General features: G+C 37.9%; 1 protein-coding gene across 1 annotated transcript; it reads left to right on the forward strand.

The window, feature by feature from the left end:
- Positions 1 to 1,566: 1,566 nt before the first annotated feature.
- Positions 1,567 to 4,091, forward strand: LOC18436794 (subtilisin-like protease SBT3). Its single transcript, XM_006847016.4, has one exon. The coding sequence runs from the start codon at positions 1,567 to 1,569 to the stop codon at positions 3,853 to 3,855; it is 2,289 nt and encodes a 762-aa protein (XP_006847079.3). The 3' UTR covers positions 3,856 to 4,091.
- The last annotated feature ends 6,035 nt before the right edge of the window (positions 4,092 to 10,126 follow it).

The following is a 10,126-nucleotide window of genomic DNA, read 5'->3' on the forward strand; positions in this document are numbered from 1 at the left end:
TTTTCGTGGCTAGATGTTTTTGACAATCTTTCTCTGTTTGATATACAAGGGAAATATTTCTATACTTCCACTACAATATGGAAGATATATACTTCCCGTCCCCCATTCAGCTGTCCAATTTAGATTAAGTGAGCCACTGACCATTTGATCTAGGTTCAACGCTTTAGAGTATTTTAGTTTTAGATTTTTTTGTACATATTACATGAAAATAAAATATGGCATGTGCCGTCTTCTCAATGGGGTGCAACTAAAAAAATTTAAAAAGAATTTTTTGATAAAATATAATGACCTAAACACCCTTTAAAATTTTCAAGGGTAGTTTCATCATTTTATTTTATTGCGAATTTTGTTTTTATAGTTTTTTACAAGTACGAGTTTAAGAGAGGAGTGAACACTCAAAATTTGGTGACCAAATAATTTGTAAAAAAAGAAGAAAAATATAGAGATGTGACATTGTGATTGGGGCCATCTAAACTGTCTATTCAGAATGGACGGTTGGATAGGGGGAAGTATATAACTTTCATGTAGCGGGGGAAGCATAGAAAGTTTGCCCCATAGACAAACCCACCCCACACACAAAGGTCAAAGAAACATTCCATGGTTGCGATGCAATTGATTTTCATTGGAATTCTTTGTATTTTGGCAAATTCCAGCTGAAAACATTGTTAGAAGCGAAAGAGATTATCACCTAGAATTTATCTTGAAATTTAAAATAAGAAAAAGTTTATATAAGGTTGACACTTTACCATGTAGAATTAAGTTAAACCTCTAAAATCCATCGATAAAAAATTGTTTGGATATTGGAAAAAATAAGAAGATTTCAAGTCCTAAAAATATTACATCTTGGGACACATTATCTGGACTGACCATTTTCAAGATTTTCTTTATAAATTTTATTGATTTGAACCATTTTGGAGCTTAAAATTTTATAATTAAAAATAAAAATAAATTCTCGCACCATCCTAAATTTTCAACACTAAAATTGCATCTCATAACAAAGTTTAGAAGTACACCTTTAAGGTTGCAACCTTATGCATACACACTCTTTATCACATTTAACATACATTTCTCACCATGGCCAAAAGAATTGTGGATTTCATCGAAATTTCAGCGCATCCCATTTGGCGTATCCGAATTGAAAGCGCAATCTAGGACTGTCGTGAGTCTTTAACTGCTACCTGGCCCCGACCTTAGCATAGGATTAGAGGTTTTCAAAAATATTAGAAATGCTTATCCTACGTTCCAACTTCCAAAACGTTATTTGTCACTAACTAATAATAATACATGTGTATTAGACAAATAATAATAATAATTTAAACACTAACTAATAATAATACATGTGTATTAGACAAATAATAATAATAATTTAAACTCTAATAAAAAAGGGAGCCTCCATTGTTCTCATCGCATGCCAGCATTTCCCTTTGGTATCTACCATGCCGGCCTATGTTTTATTCAATTTGATGTTCATCTTTTACATATAATTTCTCTTTTAGTGTCTTCTTCATGCAAATTTTTCCTTTATAAACCCCTCTTCCACCTCATAAGGTCCCCCAACTTCGAACAATGTGCTCCAAGCTCCTATTTTTCCTCGTAATCACGGGGTTCGTCACGTCATCAGCGACTGATGATGTGTACATGCCGTATATCGTCCACATGGACACATCAGCAATGCCGGCCACCTTCTCGACTCATGAGCACTGGTATGAATCATTAGTGTCCTCCATCGGATCGTCACGTGGCAAGCCACCTAGGCTCCTCTATGTCTATCGCCATGTCATCAAGGGCTTCAGTGCTATGTTGTCTGGGTCCCACCTCCAGCAGCTTCAGGCGATGCCAGCTCATCTAGCAACGCACCCGGATTCATACGGCACGCTTCACACGACCCGCACTCCCAGTTTCCTGGGACTGAATAAACAGACCGGGCTTTGGCCTGCTGGAAAATTCGGCAATGACACGATAATCGGGATCATTGATACTGGAATTTGGCCAGAGAGCAAGAGCTTTGATGATAAGGGGATGCCTCCGGTTCCTGAAAGGTGGCGGGGTGCATGCGAAACTGGAGTAGAGTTCAACACTTCAAATTGTAACAGGAAGCTGATAGGTGCCCGCTCATTCAGCAAGGGCCTGAAGGAGCGTGGCATGAACATCTCAGAGATCTACGATTATGATTCCCCGAGAGATTTCATGGGCCATGGGACCCACACGGCTTCTACTGCTGCAGGTTCCCCTGTTTGTGGTGCCGATTACTTTGGTTATGCCAAGGGAACTGCAGTTGGCATGGCTCCTATGGCCCGAGTGGCCATGTATAAAGTGTTGTGGGCTACAGATACATTTGAATCAGCAGCCACAGACGTGTTAGCAGGCATGGATCAGGCAATAGAAGATGGAGTGGACCTCATGTCTCTATCTCTGGGTTTTCCGCAGACACCCTTCTTTGACAACGTGATTGCTCTAGGGGCCTTTGCTGCTACCGAACAGGGCATCTTTGTCTCATGCTCTGCTGGGAATAGCGGCCCACATGCCTACACCATCTTCAATGGTGCACCATGGATAACCACGGTGGGCGCAAGTACCTTAGACCGCGGTTATGCAGCTTCAGCCACTCTGAGAAGAGAGGGCAATGATACAACCGAAGTTTTAGGATTGTCGTTCTACCCTGAAAGCATCCTGATTTTTGATGATCCCGTATACTACGGCAAAGGTAATACCACTAAGGAGATTTGCTCCTCCAACTCCCTTGACGCCTCTGAGGTTGCTGGCAAAATTCTGTTTTGTTCTTATAGCAACAAGTCTGATGCTTTCACACAGATGGACGAAGCGAATCGAACAAGCGCAAAGGCTGTGATCCTGGTTACTGACTTTGGGCCTTTCTTTAGGCCCAGTGATTTTTACTTTCCGGCCGTCGCACTTGGGTTGAAAGATGGTGAGATAGTGAAGGACTTCATGACCAAGATAGTGAACACTACGGTTGACATCAAGTTCCAGATCACATTTTCTGATCAAAAGCCGGCACCACAAGTTGTGTACTTCTCATCGCGAGGCCCCTACCGTATAACTCCTGGATTACTGAAACCCGATGTGGTGGCACCTGGGGTAAATGTCTTAGCTGCTTGGATGCCTAATAGAGAAGCTGCAGTAGCCGGGTCAGATTACCTCGTCTCTGATTATAGGCTTCTATCGGGCACATCCATGTCATCCCCTCATGTTGTGGGAGTGGCTGCGTTGCTACGTGCGGTGCACCCAGGCTGGAGTGTGGCTGCTATACGCTCTGCGCTCATGACCACTGCATACACCACAGATAACACTCATGGCCCCATCTTGGACATGACCACTGGGGTGGCTGGAAACCCCTTGGACTATGGTTCGGGGCACATAGACCCTAACAAGGCCATGGATCCGGGGCTCATTTACGACTTAAGCGTGCAGGATTACATTGACTTTGTGTGTTCGTTGAATTATACACAAGAACAGGTTAGGATTATCACAAGAAGATCGAATTACACTTGTACCACATCGAACTTTGACATCAACTATCCATCATTCATGGTCATCTTGTACAACAACGTCTCAACGCAGACGTTCAAGAGGGTATTGACGAATGTGCAGGATTCGCCCGCAGTGTATCATGCAGTGGTGGAGGCCCCAATTGGGATGAATGTGACTGTGGAGCCACAAGCTCTGTCGTTCGGTCCCAAAGGCAGCACACAGGCTTTCACTTTGAGGGTTGAGGTTGATTTAGGGGGTATGAGACCAGAGAGTAATTACATAGGGAATTATGGGCACCTAAGTTGGATTGATAAGGAACAGAAGCATGTAGTGAGAAGTCCCATTGTGTCAGCATTTGCACCATAACTTTACTTGTTCTATTGCAAATCTAATAATAATTTGGGAGTGTAATCTATTTTTATAAGTGAAGGTAGATATAAAGCCCAAGGAATATGGCCATGGGGCAGTGGAGAAATCATAGTTATGCTAATTTAATTGTTCGAAGCTTTGTTTCCATTGCTTGGATCATGGATTATATATCTATATGCTTTTAGTGTGTAATGGGTAGAGATAAAGAACTCATTGTTGTGGGTTTTCCCTTCTACTAGTATTATTCTTTTCCACCACGTTTTTTTTTTTTTTTTGATTACTCAAGTATAGAGAGAGAAACCAGTAAATGTGACCCTACCTTTGTATCTTTGATTTAAGCACCCTATCTTTGAATCTTCCTTTGCACCCTCCTCATGTCTCATTCACCGTTTGTTTTCTTGCTTGCGCAACCTCACATATCAATCTAATGCCGAAGCCATGTGGCATCATTTGAAGAAGATTTACTCTCAAACAAACACATCTTGTCTCTATGCACTTGAAATAGAAAACATGAAAACACAACAGGGGGATTCTTCTGTCCAAGACTATTTTAATCCTCTCTCAGGCATATGGAACGTGATGGACTCGATAGACACAGAGGCACCTAATGAGGCGGTTATTAAAGTAAGAAATAAGACTCGTTTATTCTATTTTCTAATGGGATTACGATCAGAGTTTGAAAATATGAGAGCATCCATTCTTCACTGAACTCCCGCTTCATCACTAGATGATACCCTCTCATATCTTCTTGATGAGGACACTCGCATAGGCTCTCTTAGGATTTGCAAATTTAATTCACCGGACATCACTCATATGGCTTTAATTATACTTAATGGCTCTAACAAGGGTTTCAACTTTGGCCAAGTAAAATGCAACATATGTAGAGAAAAAGGAGACATAGCTGCACATTGTAAGAAGCCACTATTTGCCAATTATTGTAAAAGTGTGGCCATGTAATTGCTGATTGTCAAAAAAGGCCTTAGGCTTGTGGAAATGCTTCTATAAGTGGTTCTACTCAATTAGCTGCATTGGCCTCTATTCCTAGTTCAATCAACATGGAGGATGTTGTTTATGCTGACTCCACTCTTCATCTACAGCTACATCATTTACAATACCTCCACCCATTTCAGGTTTTCCCTCTGTTAACTCAAATACACTTCAGCAAGTTGCCTTGGATTATAGACTCAGGAGCATCTAACCATGTGACACCTCATTTTGGTAAAATGACTTATTTTACTGCTAATAGATATCCTCTTCATGTTACACATTATAGTAATACCACTATCCCTAGTTCATCTGAAAATTCTTTGTTACTTGAGGATGTCCATCATGCTCCCAACCTTCCTCTTAATTTGATATTAGTTGGACAATCAGTTGACGATAATTATCTTGTCTCATTTTCTAATAAAGGTTGTGTGGGGCAGAATCAAGTGACCGAAAAGGTGATTGGGAAGGGCACTATGAAGTCACTCTTCACAATTAACTTCAACGAGGCTCCTTCTCACTTTTCACATGCCCTACATGTGTGCCATATTTCCCTTGCTTTTCATGAAATAAGTCAATCAAATTCTCTCTGGTATGTTTGACACTATAGGTTAGGTCATCCACACTCTCAAAAAATGTTTTCCCTTTTGAATTCTAGACTTCTACTTGCCGTCTTTTCTAATAAAAAGGTTAATAAAGATATTTTGTGTAAGAGTTGCAAGTTGGCAAACACTTGGCTCTACCTTTCCCCCATCATAATAAAAAAAGTACCAGCCTTTTTTTTTTATATGATGTGAGGCCCTGCTTCTGTTCCTTTGATTAGTGGTTTTTCCTATTATGTGACATTTATTGATGATTTTAGTATACATGATTTTATTTTCTCAAACACAAATCAGCTGCCAGATCCGTGACTGTTGGAGCAATAGTCGCTTCGATGCAGGGCTGCTAATGCTGCTGTATCTTCTGATTATAGTATGGGCATCGTCAGATTTTCCTACTGTTGGTCACCGCCCCCTGTAACGTGAAAGATGGCCTGATCTATGTTCTCCAATGAAAAGACTCCCTATAGTTGGAAGTTGATCCGGTGTTACATCCTTTCTAGCTCTCCCTCCCAACAAAGGATGAATTAGATCAGACACTACCTAGAGAAAGGAAATGCTATTTGTTTGCCCCATAGATTCATAGTCAAGGGATTGGAATCAAGACCTTCAATGGAGACCCGACCAAGAGGGAGAGAAAAGTTTAGTCGGTGTGAAAGGTGAGGTGAGAACGAGGAGGAACTGAGATAGATATGCATTGGAGACGGATCTGGGGTTCAGCCTTGAACCGCAAGCTCGTGTTTGGGCCGTAGTGCTTACATAGCTATTGAATCGGATGGGAATGCCATTACAATTGATGCCCCTTCACCTCACCGCCACTGCGGACTACCCTTGATAAGCATAAGCACTAGTATGTTTAGTGTCTTTAGAGACTTCCATAGTATGATTAAAAAACAATTTGAAAAAAATATTAAAGCCTTTAGGTCAGATTCAGGGGGAATATTTATCTAATAAATTTCAGGCACATCTGCATATAAATGATAATATTAATCAACGTTTATGCCTTCATACCCCTGAACAGAATGGAGTCACCGAAAGAAAATATCGGCATATCCTTGAATTGCTGGCTCTCTTCTTATGAGCATTCATTCTCCAAAGAATAAGTGTGGCAATCTCCACTGTTGTGTATCTTATTAATCTTTTTAGACAACCCCCTTGAAATTATGGTTAAGGGAACTCCTAAAAACCTCGATTCTAAACCTAAAGGACCACATAAATTCTAATAGACCATAGGCAACCTAGACCCAATATAATTGATCCAAAACTACCTAAAATATCCCAACTTGAAGAAGAGCCCGAGATCTTTCCAACGATCCAAGAATCGACTGAATCGGATCTATGGAAAAAAATATCTAACAAATAACAATTTAGTCCTTGTGAGACCCCAAGAATCGAGCTGCGGGCTGGGCCGTGTGACCCGACAGGCCCAGACGCGACCTGATGATGTAGTAAACATGTTTGATGATACAGTAAAGGCATTTTCTTTAATTAGATAATGCTAAAGCAACAAGATAAATCCAAAATCTTCTGAAAAAAATTCCCAAAAAAAAGAAAAAAAAAGACTACCAATTGACTACTATAATACCCCCTCCATAACCCAAAAGAAAGACAAAGACAAGGAAATATTAAATCCCTTAGAAATTGTCGAAATTAGAAAAATAGCCCAAAAATAGGAAAGCCCCTTAGAAAATTTCTAAAATCTCAAAAAATCCTCAAAATTACAAAATTCATATTCACCCTTTGGAGATCCCAAAATATTTAGAAAAATAATGGAAATTATTCTCCAATATCAAGAAATTTTAAGTAAAGCCTATGTAGACCCTATTTAAAATTTGCAGCTGTTCATCATGCCTTAGGAACCCTAGATCTAGGTCAAAGAATATTAGATCTACCAATTCCAGTGAGCAAAGGCATCCAAAAAATGAGATAGTGGTGCAAATCGGAAAATTGGCCTGATCCAAGCCCAAATCTTAAGATTTCGGGTCCCTAGAGGTAAGTATTTCTTTCTTTACTTAATTTAGTTTTTTTATTTATTTAATTCTCTGTTTTATTTTATCTTTTCTTGAATTAATTTGATATTAGATTTAATTAAATTTAGAAGCTTTTTTTTTAGGTTAAAATACAGATTTGGAGCTGGTGCGGCTAGTGGACTTAGAAAAAGACCAGATTTGTATAAATCTGGGATTTTTCTGGGCCTGTAATTCAAGCGACCCCAGTTTCTCTAGATTTTTCAAAAATAACTCAGTTTTGCTAAGATTGGAGCAGATCTCGTCCCAGAAATCGGCGCAGATCAGAGCGTAAACAGTTTGACGCTCACCGTGGGGCACCTTGAGCTTCATATCCCAATTTTAGACTTAAAAAAAGTTTTTTTTTCTTTCTCATATTTATTTTTTTAGCAAAAATATAAAATAAAAAAGAATAAAAAGAAAAAAATTAAGATAGATTTGAAAATATTTACTTTTTAGATTCTTTCTTTTCTTTTTAGATTTTACTTTATTTTATTTTATTTTTGTCTCTCCGTAAAAAATTTAGGATCTCTCTTTATCTTTTAGATCAATTTTTATCATCGTTTTTAGATCATCTTCTTTTAGATCATCTTTTTTTAGACTCATCTTTTAGACCAATCTTTATCATCTCTTTTAGATCATCGTATTTTAGATTCATCTTTTAGATCAATCTTCATTATCTTTTTTAGATAATCTTCTTTTAGACCCATCTTGATCATCTTTATTTTTAGATCTTCTTTTAGATTCATCTTTTAGATCAATCTTTATTATCTTGTTTAGATCATCTTCTTTTAGATCAATCTAGACCATCTTCATCTTTAGATCCATATCTTTAGATCTTCTTTTATTGTTATCTTTTAGAACAGCTTTATCATCTTTGTTTTTTTAGAACATCTTTAGATTCATCTTGATATCATCTATATCCTCTATATCATATCTTCTTTCATTCATGCTTATCATTTTTAGATCACCTTTTATCTTCTTTAGATCATAATTATCTTCTTTAAGTGTACCTTTATTATTATTTATTTTAGAATACATCTTATTTTTTTCCTATAAAAAAAGAAAAAAAAAAGAACCTTTATCTCTTTTGATAAAATATTTTTTTAGAAAAAAAAAGAGAAAAAAGAAGAAGAAGGTAGATCTCAGTTTTCTTTCCTTTTATATGTTCAGATTAGAAATAGTTCACATCTTTCTTTTTTTTTTTTAACTTTTGCTTTTAAGCCTTATTTGCATAACTTGGAATTTTCTTGACTTTATCTTTACTAGAAGAATCATTTATTCTCTTTTAAAAAAATCTTTTTATTTTAGAAGTATCTTTATCTCATTTTTTTGAAAAGAGATATTTCTTAGATAAAAGAAAAATAAGAAGAAAAGGGATAAACTTACAAAAACAAAAATAAAAAAGAAGAAATTTTTGTGCATAGTCTTGTAGTTATATCCACAATTCATGGTGACTTAGTTATTAAGTCTACTGCATAGTCTAGAACCCTTTGGATGACTAGACCTATAAGACCTTATGGTTCTGTTCCCTTGTCTATACCATGTCTCAGGTTAGGTGATATCGAGCTCCAGTGGGTTCGTTGTCCCACACTAAAGGTTAAGTATACCTAACCCATCTATAAGTCAATAAAGCCGCGCAATCCAGTAGGTCTGCACGGCCCGGGCACCCTCAATTGTCGTGGTATTCGACCTGGGTCTAAAGAACCAGACGTGAACCCACATTCATCTTCTAAGTCTAAGTCTAGGGGAGATGCTTCCCAATCAGGAGCATATTTCCCACAATACTCTGGTTCTATGGGACATACCCCCCAATCGGTAGCTCAAACTCCTTTATTTTCCAAATCTAGGCGAGATGCCGCTCAACTAAAGTTGCATCACCCACAAATGTTTGAGTCTAAGGGAAGTACCGCTAAATTGACAGCTCAGTCCACATCAGCATCGAAGTCTAAGAGTGATGCTGCCCAGTTTGGGCATACCACCCACATCTATTTAGCTCTAGAGTTGATGCTGCCTAACTAGGGTAGCGTTATTGTAATAATCCTGAAATTTAAAATAAAAAAAAAAAACTCCTCAATTTAAATATGGACCCAGGCTTCTTGGATATTTGATTAATAATTCAAAGTTAGTATTTTTCAAATAGTTTACTATTTTTCAAATAGTTTTTTTTTTGCTAGTCCATTCCTTTAAGGTGGACCTTTGGCCCACTAGCTCTTTTATCATAATTGTATGCAAGTGTCCAAAACTTTTCTTCTTGCCAGCGTAAGTAAAGCTGACGTGCCTCCATAAGATGCTGCTTAATTGTAATATTGTTTGGTGGCAGTGCCATATATTGCAGTTAACCCTCTATTGACACACTTAAATGATGTGTGACGTTTTGCATCATGCCTGTTAAGCCTTGTATGTTTTATAAAGGAAGTTGTCCTTTGGTCTAAAGAGTGTCACTGAAAAGCCTTTCGGCTTTACTTCCTCTAAGGACTTTATCCATGGTGCTCTCACCACTTTTCTCTCTCTAGCCGAATTTTATCGAAGTTCTCTCTCAAATATTTTAGGTAAGTGACATCGTTTTCTTGAAAAGTAGTCTATTTTTAATAAATAGTGATATTTTCGTCTAGGATCTTTATTTTATCAGTTTTGTGTGTAAGTGACCTCATTGTCTCGAAAAATAATCCATTCTTT

Source organism: Amborella trichopoda, chromosome 11 (genome assembly GCF_054954075.1).
Source record: "Amborella trichopoda isolate Santa Cruz 75 chromosome 11, AtrichopodaSantaCruz75HAP2 v2.0, whole genome shotgun sequence".
Lineage (NCBI taxonomy): Eukaryota > Viridiplantae > Streptophyta > Magnoliopsida > Amborellales > Amborellaceae > Amborella > Amborella trichopoda.